At 40.5% G+C, this 25,261-nt stretch overlaps 1 protein-coding gene across 1 annotated transcript; it reads left to right on the forward strand.

Moving 5' to 3' along the window:
- The first annotated feature begins 1,856 nt into the window (after window positions 1–1,856).
- NOC3L (NOC3 like DNA replication regulator) lies at window positions 1,857–24,042 on the forward strand. Its single transcript, XM_059729970.1, has 21 exons — window positions 1,857–1,955; window positions 4,272–4,479; window positions 7,191–7,317; window positions 9,144–9,301; window positions 9,406–9,468; window positions 9,873–10,003; window positions 10,665–10,826; window positions 11,735–11,828; window positions 12,150–12,325; window positions 12,728–12,856; window positions 15,432–15,563; window positions 15,960–16,040; window positions 16,930–17,030; window positions 17,505–17,577; window positions 17,670–17,733; window positions 17,836–17,907; window positions 18,670–18,851; window positions 19,267–19,395; window positions 21,385–21,482; window positions 22,024–22,108; window positions 23,509–24,042. Exons 1-21 carry the CDS (start codon window positions 1,947–1,949, stop codon window positions 23,638–23,640), a joined length of 2,406 nt encoding a protein of 801 aa, XP_059585953.1. The 5' UTR covers window positions 1,857–1,946; the 3' UTR covers window positions 23,641–24,042.
- The last annotated feature ends 1,219 nt before the right edge of the window (window positions 24,043–25,261 follow it).

Below are 25,261 nucleotides of genomic sequence, written 5' to 3' on the forward strand. Positions count from 1 at the left end.
CCCCCACACTTCTTTTTGGAACATCCTCAATACTGCTGAATGGTTTTGCCTAAAAATATTCCCTTATAGGGTTTTGGTTGTAACTGTGCTGGTCTAAGGACATAGGCAGGCAAGGTTTTCTGAGTAGATGTGATATCTTTTTATTAGACCAACTGAGTAATTGGAAAAACAGCAGAGACTCCCTATGCCTGAAGAAGGGTCACTACACCTGAAAGCTTGTTAAGAACTTTTTTCCAGCTACTCAAGTTGGTCTAATAAAAGAGGTCACATCTACCCAAAGAACCTTGCCTGTCCTTATGGTAAATTAGTCTCCTTTTCAGTTTGATCAAATAAGTTCTTTAGGCAATTTTTTTAACTTATGAAAATTGAAGTGTATTTATATCTAGCTCTGAAGTATCACAGTGCTGATTCTTGGCCCTGGGATGGAAAAAATATGGCTCAGAATAGTGAGCCGCTTGACCTGAAGCAGGTGTTGGATGTGTTCCCAGGGGGCATTGCTCTTCTCTTTGTGGGGAAAAGAGGGAGGGGGGAGTCGTCTTTTCATTCATAAGTTCTGTTTGAGCTCAAAGCAAGAGTGAAAACTTGAGTCAAATGGGTATGCTGGTGACCCTCTCAGCTTACCCATTGTAAAATGTAGTTAACTCCAGGAGATGTGTATCATTGCCATCTTCCAGCTAAAGTTATGTACAAAGGATCAGTGTGATGCTCTTTGTGTTTAGTATAGGTATTGATCCAGAAATTGGCCTTGTTAGACATTAGTAATTGTTTTCATGGAGCACCTCTTGATTTTTGTGAATTAAAAAAAAAAAAATTGAATAGAAGGTTTAGTCTTAGACACTTGGCAGCAGTACCTGAAGAGCAGAAAGAGAAGGGTGAGGTGCTAGTTAGGATAGTGGAGACCTGGGTGCAATTCCTTGCTTGGCCACAGACTCCCTTGGGTTACTATTGGGCAAGTCACTGAGCTCTCTCTACTCTGACAGATTGTACACCACCACTATAAAACAATACAACCCTAAGTACCACCAGCAATTTTTTGTCATTTAAAGTAGTTATAATAAATCTGTTAATGTGTGCCAGTGACAGGTGGTTAGTGTACCAGATTGCACACCGCTGCTCTAATCTTGTGATGGAGAGTAATAGTACTTGCCTCTTGGACGTGGGCTTTACGTTGAGGCGGGCAGTGCTCTGGTCCTGTGGTATTGGGGATAGCCAAACAGCTAGGATGAGATGCGAGTGGCTTCTCCCACCAGTTTACTTGCACAGCTGCAGTATATTTTAACAGATTAATGCTTTGTGGATTAAACTCTGCTATCAGTGATGAGCCTTTACAAGAAATCTCTAAGCATTTCCTTGGCTTTTTAAAAAAAATAAATGTATATCCAAGCTGATTCCTATTGTCAAGGTGCAAGGTAATTACAACACGTATCCCTACATCAGTTGTGGTATTATTTTAAAAAGGAGATGAACTGGAGTCTGTTTCTGCTACTGGTATTACTAGTTGGTAACTTATCAGTGTCAAAAGCCTACGCCTGTGCCCCAGAGGGAGCGCCCGGAGGGAGAGGACGTGCATTTCTTTCTCTCTCTCCTGCTTTACCGTTGGATTGTACCTGGGCCCGCTCACACGGAGCCTGCGCGGGGCGAGGACTTCACTCCGACACGTGGCCGGAGAGCCCAGGCTTGCCCGGCTCGTTCCAGGTTTCGGGACACGGGCTCCTCCCGGCCGCCGCCAGCCCCTGCCCGCTTCTCCTGCTGCAAGAGGGGGCGAGGGCCCCGCGCCGCCGCCTCCCCGCGTCTCCTTTCCGCGGCTGCCGGCCAGGCCTCCGCCGCCAGGGGCGCTGCGAGCCGGGCCGCGCCGCGCCGCGCCGGGCGGGGGGCGGAAACTTCCGGGCCCTACTCCGCGCCGCCGCACGTGTCCCCGGAGGCCCAGACCCGCCGCCGCCGCCGCCATGAAGCCGGTGAGAGCTGCCGCCGCCGCGGGCCGGGGGGTCTCGGGGAACGGGTCAGCTTTGCCGCGGGGCTCGGGGGCGGCCCCTGGGGCGGGCGGGGTCAGTGCGCGTGTGCACGCGTGTTCCCGGCCCTGTGCGTGCAGCGTGTGCATGGGCGCCCGGGGGCGTGGAGGTGTGCGCTAGCCGGGTGACCAGCTGGTCCCCTGCTGAGTGAAGAGGCCTGTCTTTTCTTTTTTCTTTTTTGAATTAAAATATATTTCTAGAGAGAGTTATAGATATATATTCTTTATCATAAACTTTCCATCACATACCCTAAAACCACATTAAGAAATTTTAATTAAGAAACGCTTCCTGTTACAATAAATTAAGCTATTCCCCTGCACCCCCCCTCACCTACCCAAGTGATGGTCCTGTCGTCCAAACCCCGGTTTGGGGTTTACGGTCTTGGTTCATTCACTGGCCTTGTCGCTGCCACTTCCACTGCTGCTGATCCAGTCGTAGTCCTTCTCGCTGTCTCCAGGTCCAGTTGCATTGCTGTCCTCTGTGGCCCTGCTACCGGCAAACATCCTCCACCTGCACCCGGGCTTCAGATGTTTCCAAAACCTTTGGTGGACATCCTACTTACAGGCCCAAGCCCAGAGGCTTGGGGTTCGGATGCCCCTGAGTTTTGCTTGTCCTTAGCCATAAGGCCCTCAGAGCAAGCAAGGGAGGAGCTTCCCACTTCCATAAACTGGGTTTAAAACTGTTGCATCTTGGCAGGTCCTGAGCCACACCAGAAGAGCAGTTCTCCTGCAAAGTGGTTTGGGAAAACTGCCTTCTTGGTCACAGGTACATGGTATGTCCCCTGCCAGGTTAAGGAGCCACTACGTTTGATCTGAGACTTTGAGGCCAAGAGCAGAGGGGTTTGTCAGCAGTGGAGGCTGGTCTGGGAGGGGGCAGTTGAAGGCAGGAGAGAGGAAAGGAAGGACCCAGACTCTGCTGCGCACTGCAGGGATGGGGTGGGGGAGCCAGGAGGCCTGGGCTCTGGACTAAGAATCTGTGGGGCCCGAAGCGCCAGCCTGACCCCCCATGAAGGAAAGTAGCTGCTGTGGTTGCCAAACACAAAGCCAGCTCCCTACGGCAGTGGCAGTCCCCCAGCTGCATCGGGGTGCTGCCTGCTGGGACACGGCTGCGCCTGCAGCAGAGCCGTCACAGCGGGAGCTGCCTTGTCACCCTGTTTCTGAATCGGAGCTTTCAGTCCAGATGGTCACGAAACCTATCTGCTGGGTCCCAGCTGGCAGTAAAGGGCCCAGGTTCAGATTTAGGGGTTTAACACCAAATTTCTCAATTGGCTGGAGCCAGAAGCTTGAGAAAACAAACTGTGGCTGAGGGCTTTAAGGTGAGCAGAGGACCCCACTCGCAAGTGCGTTCAACTACAGCAGAGTGTATGACAGGGGAAGAAGGAACCCTCACAACCTTAACGACTGCTATAACTATTAAACCCCCAAAACTATTAAAAATATTACACATTAAACTAATTGAAATATCAAACAGGCCCTCTCTACACGAGATGCTGTCTGAAGCTATGGAACTGGCTACCGTGGAAAAGAAATGTAAAAAGAAATGTTGTATTGGTAACACTTCCAGGCTCTGGCCTTCCATGCACATAGAGAAGGATGAGATGAGATGGAAATAGGTGGGATCAACCTCAGATGTGAAGAAGCAGCTGTGGCTGATAACCATCCGCTTTGGTCTCTGGGAGAAAGGAGCAAACATTTGTAGTGTTCCCTTTACTGCCCCCACAAAGCTCTGAGAAGCCAGTCAGTATCTGATGGTCAGTTGGCTTCAAAGGTTGTCAATAATTTTAATAATGTGGGTATTTTATCCTGATTCATCACTAGAAACAGATCATATCAATAAGGTCCTGGCTCTGTATTCAGGTCTAAATTTAGACAAAGGGGTGGGGGGTGGCTAGATAATCCATGAGCCTTTTCCAATAATTTTTCTTAAAATAGGGACAGCTATAAGATTTCTCTAAACCAAATTATTTTTTGTGTTGGATATGGCAGTTAGAGAGCTCGAACTGTTAAAAGTTTCCGACAGATTATTGTCCACCTTCTTTCCATGGAGGTGAATGCAGGTAATTTCATTTAGTAAAAATGGGATAAACTTGAAATTAAGGAGAAAGAGTTATGCTTAACTGCAGTTTATTTGATAGTAATGACAGCTTTTAACTTGTCCTTTTTAAAAAACTTCATCTTTGGTATTAAAGGAAAATCTCACTCATTTTAATCAGAGTAAACATGAATGACCCAGTTCACCGATACTTTTTCTTTTGGTTTCTAGAGAAAAAATACAAAACGAGTCCCAAGTTTTCGCAAGTTGCTGAAAACTAGTAAAGTCAAACTTGACAACAAGTTAAAGAACAAACAGTTTAAGCAACAGAGCACTGCAAAGAAATACCGAAAAGAGCAAAGGAAGCTAAGACAAGCTGTCCGAGATGTGATCTCCAAAACACCTGCTCCGTTGGAGGAACACAAGAAAAAACATGCAGGTAATTGTTGGCCTGTTTGTCAGGTAATGAATTTGTCAAAGCTTTAGATGCATTCATTATAGATGTGGGGACCAGAGTTACAGAATATTTTCATGCTTCACCCTAATTTGTATATCAAGAAACCAGAGCTAAATCAATAGCATACAAATTTTTCTTTATTCTAGGACTGAAGTTAGTGAGTATGTACACATGTGTTAGTGGGTTTTTTTATTTTTCACAACCAGCTCTTCAGTGACAAGGGCTACTTGCGTGGTACATAACAAAAACATTTTAATATGCTTTACATATGATATTATGCTTTACTGATTACATCAGAGCCTGTAGCACATACTGCTTGGTAAGGTAGACTGCAGAAAATGGATGAAGTTTGTGTTTCCCACTTTAAAACTAACATGCTTAGATATTGGCATTCTGCACTTTTAAAAAAAATCCCAACTTCTCTGATTTTTCTGTTTTTATACTTCTTTGTGAAGAGTGTCAGCATTGATTCAGGTCACTGTTACCCTTTGGGCCAGTATATTTGCAGTATTATCTTTGAGACCAACACTATTCACATTTCTGCCTCTTATTCCAGACTATTTCTTGTGTCTATTCTTTTTTCTAGCTGTTGGATTTGTATATTTCTATAGACAACTTCAGAAGCTACATTGAGCCTGGGTTTCTAACTGTACTACCCTCTTAGGGAGCCTGTGAGGTACTGTACAGATAACCAAACTACTTTAGATGTTAGAAATGTTCTACACTAAAAACATTCTAGCTGTGAAATCAAGGAACTTGCAGGCTAATTTACCCTGCAGTCTCCAATATGAACAGTGCTGTTAGACCAAGCTCACTTATCACTTAAGCATGCCAAAACTGTTTACATAAATTTCTTCATGATATAACTTGCACATGATAGCTTGCTGAATACCATATTTTCTTACATATACCCTGTACCTTTCCCCCAAAAAACAACTGAGGAAAATTACAGTGTGCATTACATATGAGGAAAAGTGATCCCCATCGGTCCAGAAATTTGATGGGGAGAGTGAAGAGGTGGCAGCATTAATTGCTGCAGCTCCGCGAGTAATGGGAATGAATACTGCCACTGCTCCCCCCCATACACCAGATTTCCAGACCTAGGGGAAGCCCCCCTCCTCATCCAGGTGCTGGATTGGGCTGGTGTTTGGGGTCAGACTCAGTGCACCAGTTCTGGGGTTGCATGCTAGATCAAACCTGGTATTCCAAATCTGGGACTGTCCATTGGCTCCAGGGCCAGACCCAGCACATGGCTCGAGCTGGTGGGTGGTCCAAGACTTGGCATCCTCTTGGGCTGTGCATCCCCAGACCTGCCACATGGGGTTGGACCCACCATGCAGGATTGTGTCTGCTTCATGGCCCCAGAACTACTGTGCAGGGTTGGAGTTGGCACGTAGCCCTAGACCCAGCATGTTGGATCAGTCAGTGAGCCCCATCCAGTGCACTGGGCTGGCAGCAGGCTCATCTCCCTAGCTGCTGCTACCATGATACTTAACTTAAATAAGGTCTTTTTTCTTTATGGTACCTTTTGAAAATCAGCCTGTTTTATTCAGGGGCAGGTTATATGTGAGAATATACAGTATACCCATACCAGTTTTTATCTCCTTTAAAAAAAAAATACGCACTGTCTTAATGGGAGAAATAAAAGGAACAAATTAGGCATGAGTTCCTAATGTGACCCCTTTCAGGTGAGACCTTTTGTGTAAGTCAGATGTATTTGGCATGCTAGGGATGACTGCATCCTTTTAAATACATAGACAGTGCCTAGCCTTTGCTGACCTCTGGATAGCAACAGTGAGCAAGTAATGTATTGTGAATAACATTGCACTTCCCTGTGAGCCTCAGTTTAGACTTTTTCATTTTCTGTGGCTACAAACAATACTGGAGAGTGTCGTGATAACGTGTTGGTACAGATTAGGTTCCATTGTATTAGATACTAATTATGGAATCGTGAAGAATGTTGCTGTGATTCTGAGAGTGCTTGTATCTGTAGTAGACTCGGAAAGTTTGTGTGTTCAAGAGCCCCAGTATGTCTCTTAGCAGAAGACTTCATAGGTAGGGATCTCCATAAATTATACCAGAAGTGCCTCCTGCAGCAGCTTCTTTAATGTTTTCATTTCAGTGTTTGTGCCCCCTCTCGTCCCCTGCCCCTGATTGGAAGCGGGATCCCACTGTTTTAAATAAGCTGCGTTTTTTGCTTCCCCAGTGATCAGCAGCAAATGGCCCAGCTGGTGGGGCCCCTCCACCAATATGGAGCAGGGGTTGTGGGGCGGGGAGGGAGTGGAGAGAAGCAAAATGAAAAACATAAAAGGAGCCTCTGTGGGGGGCACTTCTGGTGTGATTTATGGAGATCCTTACCCATAGGGTCATTCAAGCCAGATAGAATGAGAGTAGGGGACAGGCAAAAATTGTCCCATTGATCCTTGAGATTGGGGGTTGAGCAATAAGCAAGCAACATATTCTCATATATACAGTAAGTTGTAGAAGCACAAGGTAATCTTCTGGGATATGTTTGATGGTCAATTAATGTTAGCAAGACAAACCATACAGGTAAAGTTTAGCCCATGTGAATGTTTGCAGGACTGGCGTTAACGTGTGGAGCTGAACACATGTGATGGGTACAAGAATGGTCCATTTCAAGTTTGTATATGTGTACAGCATCTTACAACTCCATCCATTGTCTTCTGATGCAGCTGAAAAAGTAGAGGAAGAAGAGGAAGAGGAAGCTCTTCCTCTGGACATGATGGATGAAGATGACCTCAAATTAATGGAAGATTTGTCTCAAAAAGCATCATTTCTAACAAGAGACCTCTCTTCTAGGTAACTGTTCTCTGTTTTTCTTGGCAATAAATTGGCAGTAGTAACATTAAAAATTCCCAGGAGATTTATTCCAGTTGTGTGCCTGGGTGTCTTTAGTTTTAGTGTTTACCTTCTTTAATAAAGTGCAATCAGAATACACTCACCAGCACTCCTGTGGCTAAGCCCTAGATACTGTAGCAAGATACTATCTCTGCCAAGTTTTCATCTCTGCTTCTTCATGCAAAGCAGATGGAATTTCCCAGGATCCAACAATTTTTTGATTCCTGTGTATAATAGAGGTCTTGTGTACGATAGAGGTCATGTGCATGGGCTTCTAGCCATTGTCTCTTAAATATTTTAGTACGTTTCACAGTTTCATAGTAGTTTGGGGTCAGAAAGGACCTGAACAGATCTAGTCTGACCCCCTGCCACTGGCAGGAGCACACGCTGGGATCACACAGCCCCAGACAGGTGTTCGTCCAACTTCTTTTTGAATTTACCCAAGGTAGGAGTGAGGACCACTTCCCTAGGAAGTTAATGATTGTGTGAGGGACCTTTGTGTTCTTTTCAGTGCCAAGGCTGTGGACACATTGCTTTTGTGGCACTTTGTAATGCTACAAAAATAGAATGCTATGAGGTGTGCACGCTTGCAAAGCCTCTGGCTAGAATGCTACATAGTCCCCTCAAAGGTGTGCTCTGCAGCAAAGAGCTGGAAGGGGACTGCACTGTAGTTTCTCCAGTGCCCAGTGATAGCCACCATGACAGCAGCTGAAAGACAGCCCTGTCATCTGTTGCTGTCTGGTGGCAACAGCTGATTGGGCTGTCTGCAAGTGGCAGCAGCAATGGTTAATTAGACGGTCTCTGCTGCCCGATTAGCCATTGCTACTACTGCAGCCTCATCAGCGTCTGGCCTAGAAGATGTTGCTTGGGTGACAGGGTAAATTGCTCTGAATATAAATGCTCAAGTATAAATTAACTTTAACCAACAGCAAATGTATGCACCAATTTATGGTAGGCTGTAAAAGAAGGTGGTACATGTTATTAATGCTGGTCCAGTCAGTGTGGAATAGCTTATGAACTTAACATAAGAACATAAGACCTGCTATTTACTGGGTCAGACCATGGGACAGTATCCTGTCTCGCTCCTTGGCAGAGAATGGATGCTAAGGATATGAAATTGGGGCCTTTTTTCTCTGTTCTGCACTTCCTGGCCTCTTGTATATTTGGGCCAAGATTGTAACCATTTTGTTTAATGGTAGTCTTACTAATGTGGTTTTCATAGTTCTAGTGGGCACTGCCTTCCATTGCTAGGATTTATTTATACCCAGTGGTTGCAGTTTATCTTGCAGCCCCTTAATGTGGACACAGTACTATTGAAAAAGCTAAACAGATAAATGCTTTTAAATTGATGTGTCTTCCCATACTAGGGAATTACACCATTTACTGCTTTAACTAAATCAGTGCAAACACTCTTGAGTAGACAAACTTTTAACATCAGCTAAGGGAGTAGTGGAATAACTTTGAAATCATACAATAACTGAACTCGCTTCTTATGCTAAGTTAACTATTATTTTTCACATCTAAGTTTATTTAAAAAAAGTTGAAGCTTTGTAGGCATAGATTTTGTTTATAATGAGGAGAGTTTGTATGACAATTCATAAAACTGCCAGTTTTAAAGTGGTAACTTCAACTGACAGACTTAGAGTAAATTCACTCAGATGTTCCGGTTAATGAAAAATTGCATGAGTTTAAGGTGTGGGTGTTTAATCTTGACAGCAGACTTCTATTTACAGTTAAATTCTTTTAATTTGTTGATGACTTGATTGAGTCTATCTTGCATCATGTAGTGAACCCATTCATGCCAAGAAACGAAAACAGGAAAGTGTGATTGACAAATATGAGAAAATGCCAAGACGCATGCAGACTGAGCCGGAAAAAGAACTTATCCATCTGCTTCCTATCAAAGACAAGACTGGCATTATTCCGCAAACCATGGAAAAGCCAGGTAAGAAACAGTCGCAGGAATTGGAATAACAGGGCAACTAAATATGTTGTGTTTTATTTATTTTGCCTGTTGTCAGGTTGCAAATATACACTCTGTTCTTGCAGTTAGCAACATTGCACAGAATGAAGAGGAGGAAGAGGATATGGAAGAAATGGAGGTGGCAGAAGGTAATCAAATGTCCTTATTAATAGTTAGACATATTAAAATGAAGTACTGTTCTAAAGCAAATGGAGTTACAGGACTGCCTGTAATTTGACTGGCTGTAACACATTGGGTTTGTATATTGTCATATGGTATAATAGAGAGAACCACTTTCAAGTTTATAGCAGACATGTGCTGTTTCTTTTTATAAATGTGAAATACAGGTTGGATGAGGTGAATTGAATCTTGTAATAGGTATAAACCACAGAAAGGGTTTTATACAGCTGCATTTATTATATGTAGTATATTTTCATATAGCATATGAAATATATAGATCTGGATTTCACCATGCTACTTGTTAAGTGATAACTAATGTGCAGAAGAAGTGTGGAGACCCTAAGGAAAAAAGCTAACTCTTAATTTGTTCCAGTATCTAGGGAAGAACCCCTGCCTTTACTCTCTACTGAGGAACTACTTGTTCAAAGGAAAATAAAGCTGCAGGAGAAGAAAACCCAGATTGCAGGTCTAGCATCTGCCATTCTGTCTGACCCAGAAAATAATGTAGGTAATATTAGACTCTGTGGGTATGATACTGCAAATCAATCAGTTACAAAGTTCTGAAGTAATTGAGCAGTGGCAGAGTCTGCAATGTGTCATGCACCTGTGGAAGAGCCACAAGCAACAGAAACTCCATGTTTCCCTCTGCAGAGTTGAGGGAAATGTTTGCTTTTATCATGTGTACAGAGAGTCTGGTTCCATGTAGCTGTCTGATTCTGTCCAGACCCTTCAGTAGCTGGAAACTCCATGACTGCCTTAGGTCTGTCTTACACATTGGGAATGAGACTCCCATACTTCTACTCTGTCAACTTGCTTTGTTCACAGGGTCCTAACCCTTAGGCTTTGCTTGCAGACTCATTGTTAGATTCTTACTTAGTATTTTAGTATGCAGAAATATTTTTCTATCGTTCTACTTAAGGTTGCAGTGACTTGGTAGATATAACATTACTGAACTATTCCATTGTGGATTCTTTGGGGTTTATTGGCTTTCCTTGTACTTAATAGGGTTTATTATTCCATTATGTTAGTGTCACTGCACCATAACGGTTTTGTTTCCTATTAGGGTGGCATTCTTGTTCCTCCCATTTGCATAAAAGTGTACAAACTTATTTCTGTTTGGTAGGTAACTCATAATTGATCCTTTCACTCGTTTTTCCTTGAACAGATTAAAAAGCTGAAAGAGTTGCGTGTCATGCTGATGGAACAGGACCCCAATGTGGCTGTCATTGTTCGGAAGCTGGTCTTGGTTTCTTTGATGGAGATATTCAAAGATATAACTCCTTCTTACAAAATTCGGCCTTTGACCGAAGCAGAAAAAGCTACAAAGGTTAAGCTTCAGGTTTTTTTATGCAGTCTTATGAAACCTTCCTTGACTTTATTTCTGATGCTAAAACAGATGCTTAATTTTAGTCTGTTTTTTGAACAAATGTAAACAGTCATTTTTAATGCTAAGCAGAGTCTTAAGTTCTGACTTCTAGAATCTGTCCAGTTTGTTAAAGTACAAATGTATGGTTAGATGCTGATGATAAATTGACGGAAATAAAATATTAAACTTTGAGAGGACTTGTTAATACCATTTCCAAAATGTTTTATGCATCCATCTTTTAAACCAGGTGGACACTAAAAAACCCCTTTGGGTTAAGGGGTGTGTGATACATATATAATTTTCAGCAATACTGCAAACACTGGAACAAAACAGCTTTCCCTATTTGACATAGGAACTAGAACAAATTATAAATCACTGAAAGTTATCACAAAGAATATATTACTAAAGTATCCAGAATTGGCTCAGATCTTTGTGCCTGTATGTTTAATTAACCAGTAAACAACTATAGGATACCTCATTCTCCTGGACTTGTTGTATAAGGTTGCTTTGAAAGGTACTTTTCAATTGAGGTGGCACAGTTGAGGCTTTTAAACTAATTTCAAAAAGTTCATCACATCCCACTTAAAACCCTGCTAATGAAATAGATCTGGTGGGGAAGACGGGAGACTTCTTTTACATACCAAAATTTACACAATAGTAAAGACAGAAGTTATCTTAAATATATCCCTAGAAGAGCCCTTGCAAAAGAACATACATCTCAACTTTGGCGTGGGAATATTAATTAATTGCAGTATATCCCTAGAAAAGCCCTGGCAAATGAACATACATCTCAACTTCGGTGTGGGAATATTAATTAATTGCAGTACTTAACAGTTTTAAAGAAAATCTAATCTGTATTGTATTTGCAGGTTAAAAAAGAAACTCAGAAACTAAGAGAATTTGAAGAAGGTCTTGTGAGCCAGTATAAATTTTACTTGGAAAATCTGGAACAAACAATTAAAGGTATAGTGTGAGTTTTCCTTGTTTCTTAATGTACATTTCTAGACAGAAGATCTTGATCCTGCCAACAGTTACACCCATATTATCTCACTGAAGTCAGAGCTAGTGGCATGCATGAGGTTATTCAGATGTTTGCAGTATTGAGGCCTAAATGTTTCTATTCAGAATGAATACTGCTCTGCATCTTTTATCTGACTCTTTCACAGGAATCTGTATACTAAGATTTATTTTATTGAACAAAATATTAGGAAAACTAACAGAAAATTATTCAAAGTAAAGTAGTTCCCGTGAGTTTTCCACAATAACAGAAGTCATTCTTTATAGACTGGAAGCAAAGAAAGCTGAAGAAGAGTAACGTGATCTCATTAAAAGCATATAAAGGTCTGGCAGAGATTGCAGTGAAATGTCTCTGTGAGCTGCTTGTCGCATTGCCTCATTTCAACTTTCACAATAACATTATTGTCTTGGTTGTACCCCTCATGAATGACACATCAAAGCAGGTGAGCATAGTTATTATTTCTTATGATTTTACCAGAAATTCTTTATGTTTGGTTTTGAAAATTCATTTTGAGGCAACCATATTGCTTGTATATCCCTTATCAGTATCTTAGTCTTTGCATTGTTTTTAAATATTGCATTGTCACATCTTGTAAATTTTGTCATAAAAAGCATAGCTGTAATTGATTTTACAATCTTTGTACTCTCCTATGCCATAGGAAGGGTGTGCGTGCCCAAAAGCTTGCAAATAAAGCAAATTTTTTGCAGCTATCCAGTTAGTCTGCTAAAAGATATCACCTCCTCAAGAGTTCTGATTATTTAGTTGTAACTGACAAACAACTGTTGGCACAAGTTGGTCTCTTTCATATTGCCTCTTCAGAATAAACATTTTAGTTAACTTTCAGATTTCAGAAATGTGTTGTGAAGCAGTGAAGCAGCTCTTTAAACAAGACAAACTTGGCATTGCTTCCTTGGGTGTAGTTAAAGTAATATCTGGTCTAGTGAAGAGCAGAAATTATGATGTTAGACCTGAGGTAAGTGTATTTTGTTGTGCTTTTCTTTTGACAGTATCAGAAAATGCAAAAAAGTAAGAAGTAAAATGATCTAACTTCTTCCCATTGCCATGCTGTATTTCATTACCTTCACTGAGCCTAGAACTAGCTTAGGGCTTTTTGACTTCCCTTAAAACAAGGTGGGGGGGAGTCTGTTTTATATTTCTTAACTTTCTGATAACTCAGCATTTGTTTTTTCCTAAAAAAGGGCAAGCAGTCAAAATATTGAACATTTTCACAGAATGAAAAGTGCTAAGAAAATCAGTTTAGAAATCATTTCAGTCTGTCATGAGATAGTCTTCCTGTGATGTCACAGCACCTCTTAACCTTGCTGTCTTCTCTCTCTGAGTTTCTGTCTTTGATCCACCATGCTCATGTGATCTCATAGGGCATTTCTACACACGCGCTTTAATGCAAGGTAGCCTATTTTATTGCTCATTAAAGCATCACATTAAAAATGTGTGATTACACTAATGTGCAGTAAAATAGACTACTGCACATTAAGTGTCACTTAAAAACCATGTGCGTTCTTTACTGCGCATTGAGGCAGCCTAATGTATATTTATTTAGTACCTCACATTGGAGATATTAAATTTAATGCACTTTAGGAAAATCGCCTAAATGCATGTGTAGATGTGCCCAAAACATGGCACCTGATTTTAGTCAAAGGGAGGACACTTCACTGTATCATCTGAAATGTGATCCGGACAGGAATCCCAAAATATAGGAAAGAATAGAGGTATGAAACACTTAAACTCTAACTTTTCTGGGGTACCAGAGCACCATAGATAGAAGCAGCTTGATGTGATAGTGGATCAGAATGTAACATTCAGTTCACTTCAAACTGATGTTTCAAACTGACTTGAAACAAAATCCCTCTTCAACTCCCTCCCTTACCCCAGCAGAAATTGAGAACATATTACCAAGAATTTCCAAAAACTTAGGTTTTATAGGAACTACATTTTCTGTCATAAATCATTTTGATGAAAATTTCCTGATACACTAAGGATTTTTTGTTAGTGTGATACATAACTAAATGCCTCAAGTCTTGTATTGCCAGACAGTATCTAGATGGAGTGGTCTGGGTACGAAACTAAACGTGGGAGAGATTAGGATTGGCTGGACAAGAAGATTGAAATGAGGGACTTTGGAAATGTGTGGAGGTTGAGGAGCCTGGAAGTGATAACAAGTCTGGCTGAGAAAAGTCAGGAACTGGATTGAGGAACTGTAGGGAGGTGAGGATGCATTCTCAACTGCGTCCAGAGGCCAGGGGACAAGAGAGACTAGGTTGGCAATGAGACAGGTTGGAGGGAACACAGGAAGAAGAGGTCATATTTGGAAAGTAACAATCAGAAATGCCTGTTTCTGGTAGAGCATGCTCCCCTTCTGGCCGGAGTCAAAGCTAGGATTCGCAAGTCTCAAATATTTGAGGACCCTACTGGGAAGGTATGTGTCTCATGTCCCTTCAGTGGTCCATATGGTTGTTAACTATAATCCTTTAGCTGAAGAGGCAGGAATCTGAGTTGCTGATCTGGAAGTACTAGCCCTGCTGATGATTTATAGGTTGCATTAAGGTTGCAAAGTCAAGCACTCAGAAGCTAAAATAGCCAGGAATTAAGATTATTAGTACAACCTTAATGTAGCCACTATTGGCATTTGCATCATGATACAGCCTTTAATTATCCAGTTGCACTGAACCCTGCTTCATTCATTGCATGGGATGTATGATGCAGTTAATGAGCAAATGTTCAGTATTTTATTTTATTCTCCTTGTTCCAAGTGTAACCATACACCATAGTTTATTAACTGCACAGTATTCAAACCTTACTCTGAGTGAGAATTACTTTTTCTAGGGCTTCAGGAATGCTAATCTAGATGCCTGTGAGATGAGGAGTGTATTTAAAACCATTTAATGAATGATGAAGTTCTGGCATAAATACATTTGCATCAAAAGCATCCACTGATTTTGAGAACCTAGTTTGAGATGTCTAGTTCCTGATTTTTTCAGAATATTAAACACCATAGCTGAAAGTTGAATTCTCATTGACTCATTGAAGATATGAATGTCTGATACACTGCAGATCTGACTGAAGGACTCAAATCAGGTGCCAGTGACCACTTGTGAAAAGCTAGTTTATTCAGTTTGTCTGACATTGAATAGGAGCACTGTGGCAAATGCAGGGATAGATTCTGTTCTCTGGGGCAGCATTTGATGGCTTTAACTCAAGACCCTCCTTTCTCTTCCTGCAGTTCCCAGCCAACTCCTGCAACAGCTAAGGGAGTGATTCTGCAGACAAAAATCTTGACTGCACAACTCTGATTCACTTGATTTTGCCACTTCAGCATTCTTTGAACATAGCTATCTTGGTGCATGTGTGTTTAGTCAATGTAAAATAAAATACCATATAGCACAGCAGCTACAGTACATGGAATATTATATGAACAGTTGTTTCTTATTTTCTGGTGGCAGGTAGCTGCTAAGCTTCTATCATTGTATTTACTGCATGTGACCTCATTTGATTCCAGCCACTAAATATTTCAGTTATTCTCATTCTAGGTGTTAAAAATATTCCTTCACTTAAGAATTAAGGAAGTAGAAATGAAAAAAGACACAGAAGACATTACTGCAAAGAAAAAATTTATGACCTGTAAAGACAAAAGGAAAAATCTTTCCAGAATGCAGAGAAAGGTATGGTTTGTGATTTCTTATCATCTGCTTGTAGTGCACGCAAAGGTTTACCTTTATTATTTCTTGATGCTGGTAATCTGGTTGCCTTGGCAAGTATAGTGTGCATCTGGTACACAATGAAGGATTGAGTTGATCTTCCTAATTCTGTCGTCTTCCCCTATTTAATTACTTTCCAGTGCTGCAGATAATACCCCAAATGTAGTAGTTTGGGAGAAGGGGTTATTTAGAAAAGTAGTTACTCTTCTGCCATCCTTAAAGAAACTTCAGGCCACTCTACAACTTGCATAGGGCCATAGAACCCTGATACAGAAGGGAGCTCCGGACTCTGGGTTTTCAGGCTTTTGGGAAATTAATTTGCCAGAATATTTGATGTCTTAAAGATAACTGTATTTTCAGTGGAAGAAAGCAGAAGAAAAACTGGAACGAGAACTCCTGGAAGCAGAAGCCTCAGAGAGTAAAGAAAAAAAACTGAAACTGGTAGGGAATTTCAGAAATTCCTTTCTTGTTGCTGCAGTTATTTATGTAAGGAAATAAAATGAGACCTCTACAGTCTAATTTGGTGGCTTTTGTTTGGAACATTGGTTCGCTGGGTAAAGCCTGTAGTAACAGGCTGGTGATGCACAGCTTCTCATGCATAAAAAACATGGCATGTCCAGGTGAGAGGTGGGATGGAGTCACATCTTGTAATGAGCAGATATAGCTGTGCCGAGGTGACTGAAGTTATCACAGCACTTGTGCAGAGTAAGCAGAGGGCAGTGACAACTGCCACTAAAATGACAGACCAGTCTATAGAAAAGGCATTCTAGTAAGGTACAAAAGTGAGAGTACTAAGATCTGTCCTTGGGCTTTCTTTGGCATTTCTTAGAAGAGTGCTGCTGTTAGACACCAGACCAGAAGGCTATGATGTCACCATTCACAGAAGTTGTATAATACTGATCTCAAGGTGCTGGTACACGTGGAACCTGACACTGCAGGCTCCAAACACAGTTCTCTTAAGGGTGTACAATAGTTTAGGATCTGTTCACTGTCACATGCTTCCTTTCATTTATTTATATTTTGAAAGTAGTCCCTGGTGATGTGGTAGGTCAGATTTAAAATTGGAAGCGTTGTTTGTTGTTTAGCCAAATATGGAAATGTTGCCATTTTTTTTTCCCTGGAACACAGCCCCATCTGTTCACTTCCTAATATGCAACTTTATCCTTTAAACCAATACGTATTGATTATTTCATGTCAAATTTTGGGATAGCTATGCTTCTAATTCACATTTTTTTTGGAAGAGTTGTTTAAGAGTAAAAGGAAAGTTTTGAGTTTGGTAATTCCTGGTTCCCTTGCTTATTAATTTTATTTTACATACTTTTATCCACAGCACACAGAGACCCTGAATATAGTATTTTTAACGTACTTTAGAATACTGAAGAAAGCGCAGAAATCGCCTCTATTGCCTGCGGTGCTGGAAGGTCTTGCAAAGTAAGAGCCATAAATTAATGTTTTTCTACATATTAAAAAAATAAGATGCTGAAAAGGTGTTTTAAAAATACTTTGTTTGAGCACTTAATGTAAGATAAATAGAAATAAACAACCCTAAAAAAATCCTGTTTTTGTACTTTTTATGTATTTCTAAATCTTATGTCATTGCCAAAGCAGGGTTTAAAGAAATACTGTTTGAGGCACAAAGTGATTGTGCATCATTTATTCTAGTCTGCTTCTAAAGAAATTGAAAATCATTCTTTGCTCTAGTTAGTACAGTTAAAGTTGGTGGCAGGTTGTGATGAATTTTGGGGGTGAATTATCAATTTGTGGTTAGATGGAGAAGTGTTAAAAGAGCAGATGATGAAAGTATGGCTTAAAGATTCAGTTTTTGTTGGGTTACTTTAAAAGAGTTTTGCAGATAAAGTTGTATAGAGGTAAAAAATAAATAAATAAAAATTCCTCTGATTCTAGGTTTGCTCATCTGATAAATGTGGAATTTTTTGATGACCTGTTGATGGTTTTGCATTCTCTGATTGCCTCTGGTGTAAGTTAAGCCTTTTCCACCTGCACTGATTTGATATTTTCATAAAATTACATTTTACCTAGTGCCTATCAGCTGTTCTTTTGTATTTCCAGGACCTAAGCTATCGGGAGAGCCTTCATTGCATTCTCACTGCTTTTTATATTCTTTCTGGTCAAGGTGAGATCTCTTTATAAATAAATAATTTATAAATAAACTTCATTGTTTTATTTGAGTTGATATATTTGAATAAAGCTATGTATGTGGGGTTATTTTAAACAGGTGATGTTCTTAATATTGATCCTTTGAAGTTCTATACTCATCTTTACAAGACACTATTTAGGCTACATGCAGGTAACGTATTTTAACACCTGAATGTATATGATGCTTATTTTGCTTTTTTGCATTAGTCTTAATATATTATATCAATTTTAAGATATTTTTTATTCTATGCTTCTAAAATGGGTGGCAGTCTCCTGTGGTAGTGCCGTGTTTATTAACTTAATGCAGATAGTAATAATTATAATTGTATTGCATAGCACCACTTTCAACCAGTGCCATTTCATTAGGGACTAGTGAGTGACCTTGCATCAGCAACTGATCTCTCACATTAATTGGTCCTTTGCAGTTTATATGTTCTATATTTACATTCTTAATAGGCACTTTAGATATTTAGAATTTAAGTAGTAAAATAGATTTAATTAACTTGTATTGACTGAGAAGGAGATCAGAAATGGACTGTTGAGTTGGGGGGTGTATGTGATACTAAATCGTATAGTATGTGTGCATTTTTAAAAATATATAAATAATTGAAAGAGTAATTGGTGCAGTTAGGACCAAAACACCCTTCATAATTTTTAAGCTTTCTTATTGCAGTAAATATAGCGTTAGAAAGATAGTATAAAAGGAGTCATAGGTGTATTGTTTCTGCCTATAGCAGGCATAATTTTATAAAACTGGCTGAGTGGTTTTCATCAGGATGTTAATTACTGAGTTTAGAACCATTTAAGCTTTAGTACAGTGTTCAGAGACACTAATATCTTATTAATGTCCTTCACAAAGCATTTTTTCCTGGAAATGGAATTTTATTTGTTCCGTTAAAATTCTATTTTTAAGGCGCAACAAATGATGATATGATAATAGTGCTTCAGTGCCTGGATGTAATGCTTGCCAAACGAAGAAAACAGGTTTCCCAGCAACGAGCCCTGGCCTTCATAAAGCGACTTTCCACGCTTGCTCTCCATGTCCTTCCAGACTCCAGTGTGGGCATCTTAGCATCCAACAGAGTGTTGATGCAAGTAAGTTTTTGCTGCAGTAGGATTGGATTGTTGTTGTAGCTGTGATGGTCCAGGCAGAGTATAAGAGGCAGGGATTCATGCTTTATCTTTTATTGAACCATTTTTGTAGATGAGAAGGTATTGGACAAGCTTTTTTATATACCGGAGGAAGGGCACTTGATGTCTGAAGGCTTGTCCAACAGCTCTCCCAGCAATACAGTTGGTCCAACAAAAGATAACACAAAATCCTTGCTTCTCAGACTTTTATTTTTTTAAAATTTTAAATGTATTAAAGAAATGATTTGAAGTATCTGAAACAGTTTTGATTTACGCAATATTTCCTTGAATACTGCTCAGACTGATAGTGTGAGTGTTTATATTTTATATTTAACTTGTGTATAGAATGTAACCCTTTTGCTGGTGATGGTGTTAACAGACGTTCCCCAAGACAGACCTCCTGCTAGACAATGAATCTCAAGGTAGTGGACTTTATCTCCCAGAACTGGATGAGCCGGAGTATTGCAACGCTCAGAATACAGCTCTGTGGGAATTGCACTTGCTGAAGGTGAGTTGGCTGGATAATTTGGGGAGCTGGCAAATTGTTTTGTTACTTAAATATAGAGCTAAGTTAAGGTATGATTTTTTTTTTCTTAGCAATCTGTGGGCTTTAGGACACACGCACATCAGGATGCCTACCTGCTTTAAATGCCTACCTGCTTCCTTAATAGTGGTTGTAAGGGCCTAAATCCAACGTGTACGTAATCAAAACCCTTCTCATCTGCCACTTTAAGCATGGAAAGCTTGAAGTCACTTTGCTCCTAAGTTTCCACCAGAAAGTTCCTTGAGTACCTTCATCTGTGGCTCTGGGCCTGTATCCTGATGGTGCTGAGGGACTAGGCATCTCATGCTTGAGAGAGATTGAGATCCATGAATTAGGTGGAGGAATGTCTTGTTTGCCTATGGGACCTTATGTGGTGGGACACTCTGAGCACACCCCTAGAATCAGGACCTGCCCAAAATGCAGGAGAAGTGCTGGGGACCCCTATTTCACTTTACAGTGTAGGGTTTTCATGGAACTTAAATTAAGGGTGAATTGGGGGAGAAACTCTCCCTTTTAAAGTGGATTGATTTTTAACAGGTGAGATTGAGAGCTGCATTTGAAATAGCCTATAGTCTGGTGGTTAGAGCATTCAGTTTAGGACTAAGAGATCTGGGCTTATGTTTCCTCTGGCAGAGTAGTGCTTTGAAACCAGGCCTCCCTCATCCTAAGGAGTGAAGATGGTAACCACAAGGAAAGGTGGGGCCCCACGCCTCTTCCTTTCCTCTCCCTCTCTCCACATTTCCTATTGGCCAGCTTGAGGGGCTTCATTTTTAGCCTGGTGTTTTTGGTGGGTCCCATTTTGAGGTATCTGATGCTCTGTATAGGGAGTCTGGATACCTACTCAGGCCTGTGGATTGCATGAGATAGCAAAATTGTTGCTTTTCCTGTAACCTTGCCCACATGCCTCATGCTGAGAATCTGCATCTCCTCCTGTCATTCTCTGGCGAGGTTCCTGTTCCTTTCCTCCTTTAAATGGCAGTGCCTCATTCCCACCCTTCCCCTTATCAGGATCCCTGTCTCTCCCTTCCCACTTTCCTGCCCTTAGGTTTCTGTGTTTTCCACCCCATTATGGTTCCCTGCTTCCACACCCACCCAAGCATTTCCTCCACCCTGGGCCTTGCTTCCCATATTATCCCACTCCTTAGTCCACATCCCATTTGGTTTTTTTTATAGGTCCCTGTGTGCTCCCTACTCATTGTCCCATCCGTCCTTCTGGTCCTTGTGTTTCCTCCACATACCTTTGCACACTCCAGTTCTCCATTCTCTCCTTTTTTGGCTTTCTTGACAAAGGCAACATTCCCATGCACCGAGTTGAGCTGCTGCTGCTTCTGGCATGTAGGCAGCAGCAAGATTTCTCTGCTGGTGACATCAGCCAGTTCAAGGGTCTGAATTTTCCTGGGCCTTGGGCGTTTCTACCGTTCTGATTGGCAGCACAATTACGAGTTCTGTGCCAGTGAATATCGAGACCGTTCCTTTCAACTTTGCAGTTGGTTGCATGTGACATGCCAGGGTTATTCTGTGAGGCAAACAGAAACATGATAGTTGGGTGTTAGACCTTGTCTCCCTCAGAGAATGGCCAGGTAAAAGAGTTGTACCAGCATTAAATTGTCCTGTTTTATCACGTTACAGTGAATATTATATTAAATGGAAAATACTTACTGTGAAAGAACTGTTGTTCTGTAGCCCTGGCTACAGCAATATCAAAGAAGAGTAAGATTAACTATGGTGACGTGTGTTGGGGACACAATAGCTGTGTGATTGGTAGACCTGTGGGGTTGACTTTTAGAACACCAACTAACCCTTGTGTTCAGCTCTCATGCTGAAATGGGAAAGGGGTTTACACACCAAAAGTTTTCTGTTGAATCTGTAAGTGTAAGTATAAGTTTGCCCTGACTGGTACAGTACACATGTTCGTTTCTTTGTATCTCTCACCAGCTACCCTTTTTCTTTCAGAGACACTACCACCCAACTGTGCAAAAGTTTGCAGCTCATCTTATTGCTGGTGCTCCAGCTGAAGGCTCAGAAGCTCTCAAGGCTGACTTGAGCCGAAGGTGAGATGCATAAGTTCTTTTGAAAAACACAGACTGGTAAACCAGTGCTCATTCTGGTTTTATAATTTCCCAGAAATTCAGTTTCCACGCACTTCAAGAAAGTGAATTCTGAAGAACAAAAACACACTGGTTCTTTTATAAGTGCAAAAGATGAATGCTGTTTTTCCAGGGCCTGTTGCCAGGATATGCAGAGAGTAAAAGTTCTTTGTGTGGCAGGTAGTGCCTGCTGGGACCATTGAATCTACAGACCCAGCCTCTGTGGATTCTGATTTTTCTACCTGTAACTCAGCTAGGTATTTAAATCACTATAATAATTTAAGGGCATTTTCCTTGCTCTTAATTTGTGTCATTATCTTGACTCTCCTGACTGTCTGATTTATATCACTTCCCACATCGTTGTTCAGTACTATTGGGCATGTCTCTTTTGCAACATGGAATTTTCAAGCACGTTACCATCAGTTCATTTAGTTTTAAAATGAGACTCTTATGGAAATACACATATTGCTCTGTTTCCTTAATTGTGTAAAACATGTGTTTATAGGTCTGCTACAGAACTTTTTGGGAATTATAGTATGAAAGGAATGACTTTCAATCCTCCTGTTGCCTCATTTACACCCAGAAAAAAGGTAAGGTCCCTGAGCATCCTTTCTGATGCATATATTTTACAAATAGACACCGGAGCTTGGGGCTCCCTGTGCTGCAGTCACGAGCAAATGTGTTTGTTTTGGTTTTATACCCAGTGTGCTTTCTTAGCTTTTTACTGGGACCAGATAATAGCGGCTATAAAAGAGAGAAGCAAAGTTTCATTTCCCAGAGTGCCAACGCACATAGTAACAAGAGTGTTTTGTATTTCCTTTTTCTGATCTTTTCATACTTTCCAGTGATTCAGTGCAAGTTTGTCATTTTCTTTAATGATGAACTGTATTTTGTAGAAATGCTTTCTTGTTCCAAAAGTTGAAGGTGGCAGGATGGCCAAGATCTGAGAGCCCTGGGTTCAGTATTAACAAAGAGAAAATGTTGTCCATCGTTGCCAAGTTATAGCTAAAAATATATAAATATTAAAGCAACCCAACACTGGGATGTAAAAAGGGATTATGTAGCAGACCTCAGTGTAGGACATGACCCAGCTGACAGCTCCCACTGAATGTCCTGCGAATGTCCTCTCCTCAAAAATGATACTTCATTCTGATTTTCTCCTGTGCAAACATGGCAACTATTAACCTCATAGTTAATAGGGCTCTACTGAGAATGTAATTCTAGCTTTTATTTCTGTCCTTTTGTAAGGCCTTCTAGCTTGTTTGTCCCTCCTAGAGTCAACAGCAACTCTGGATGATAGCACCAGGAATGTCAGATGGATGTTGAAGAGTAGTAATCAAATGAGAATGCCTAGCACATAGTATTGTTTCAAATCAGGCATTTGGAAGTGGTTTTATATATTCACGTGGATCACATCTATAACATTAACTGTGCGGGAGGGGCTTATACTTGTTCCTTTATAACAGGGTGGGTTATACTTGTTCCTCTAACAAACTTTTAGCAGTATCTCAGTTCTAGCATGCTGTGGTCCACTTGTTTCTGACTGTCTTCCCTCAGTCCTTATGACAGCAGACTTATATTCAGTCTCTTGACTTTGCCCAGGAATGGGGAGTCTGAATCAAGACACACCTTTCACCTTTATTTCTACCTTTGCCTGACTTCAGACTACTTCTTTCATCCTCTCCTTTGGGCCTGATGGCCTTTGTTCTCTTGTATTTGCATGTAACATCTTAACCCAATAATTTTTTTAAGATTTATTAAAAATATTGGATTAAATTCAAATGGCAGGTGTGATTTTTGTCTGAATTCATAGCAAGAGGTCAGAGTGGCAGGCTCCCCTTATTTACAGAGAAGGGAAAAATTTCTCTGTCTAGAAAACAAGTCCTTTCTCTGTAAGTGATTTCAAGAGGGGAAGGTAAAAAGACAACTCGAGAAACCACCACTTTGACTTTACTGAGCTTTATACAATTTACCATTTTATTCATTTCAGGATAAATTTTCACCAGGCAATTCCTTCCTGCATGAAGATTTGAAGGAACTGATTCAGGCACATCTCAGCCAGCCTTCTCTTCATAGAACTTTGGATTTTGCTAAACACTTAAAGGAATCATCTACATCATAAGTAGTATAGCCAGCGTGATCAGTTTCTTCATTGTGGGAAGAAATAGTTACAATTAAGAAATTGATACTAAACGTCTTTAGAGGATTTCCCATAAACTCTTGTTTTGGAGCTGGTAATGCAGTGCAGTGCTGAGGTACAGAGTAAAGCAGTGTATTCTGCACTGACCATTCTGGGGTAACTGGACTGCATATCCAGGTTTCACTCCCCCAAAGAAATGTACAGGCGAGCATTCCTGGAGGCAGGCAGGGCTGCAAACAATTGACTGTTAACTGCTTGACGATGTACATTATTGTGATAATTTTTGATTATGGAATTCTTTTTTGTAATGCAGTATGTAAATCTATATTTTGTTAAAGGTCATTGGCTTATGTTGACAAATAAATATATTTCACAAAATAGTAATATGGGACTGAATTCTTTGCTGTTTATATTAAAATGCCTTGGGAATCTTATGTCTGTGAGCAGTAACTAATGTGCATTTATGTACTTATTTTTTCTGACTGGTCCTACTCATGAACGTCACCCTTTCAGAAGATTTTTAATTTTTTACTGTTGTTTTCTTTCACTGAAATCCCTCTGGTATGTACCGGTCCACTGGAATTCTTTGTACTTGGGCATCCCATTCCAAAGGCTGAAGGGATCCTACTCTATTTTGATGTTTTGGACATTGGTGAATGAAGCATTCATTGATACCTTCAATAAACTAGCACCATGGCAAGGATTCTGGAGAGGCTCAAGGCAAAGATTTAAAGCCCTATGTCTTCAGAGTACTTTCTACTACTGCATTTGATGGGTTGGCTTAGAACAGAGGTTCCCAAACTGTGGTATGCATAACCCTAGTGGTACACAAGACATCTCTGGGGGGTACATGGGAGAAATTATGTAATGGTGGATTTCATTTTCATTATAATAATATTTGGCATTCAAGTCGTTAAAATACAAACTGTATGCTGGTAGGGGTATGCAGGCAGCTGGTAAATCTGGAAGGGGGTACACAATAAGAAAAAGTTTGGGAACCTCTAGCTTAGAAGCAGCTATGTTTTAAATCATTTTTATGTTAGCTTTTTCCAGATAACATTTACAATACATGAAATAATCTGAAAGTGAAAGTCACTGTTTCCAAAGAACTGTTCTGTAGCATAGGCCTGTTACAGATGCAGCGTGTGATGTATCCCACTGAGGCACTGTTTCAAATCTGTGCTGTTTTTTCCCATGCACCAAACAACCTGCAGTACTTTGAAAGTGTTTGTTTATTTTAGGACCTAATTTGAGGCCTTTAAATGTTATTGATGTAAATAATAATATATATTTACTGTGACATTTTGTAGGAAGCATTTTTTTATCACCATGCCATTAATTTTCCATCAAAATAACTTAAATAATTCTACATAATACAACACAAATGCACAAAGATTTTATTTTTAAAGTACATTTTTGTGAGTGGCCATAAATTAGATCTTAAAATGTATTTTTTCACCATGTAAACTGTTTGTAGGAGTAGCATTTGTGCAGGGGGTTGGACCAGATGACCCTTGAGGTTCCTTCAACTGTGATTGTAAAAAAAGGGCCTGTTTAATATGTGCAGCATTGTACAAAGTGTGCTCCATGCACTTTTTACTTT

This window comes from Alligator mississippiensis, chromosome 6 (genome assembly GCF_030867095.1).
Source record: "Alligator mississippiensis isolate rAllMis1 chromosome 6, rAllMis1, whole genome shotgun sequence".
In the NCBI taxonomy this organism is placed as follows: domain Eukaryota; kingdom Metazoa; phylum Chordata; order Crocodylia; family Alligatoridae; genus Alligator; species Alligator mississippiensis.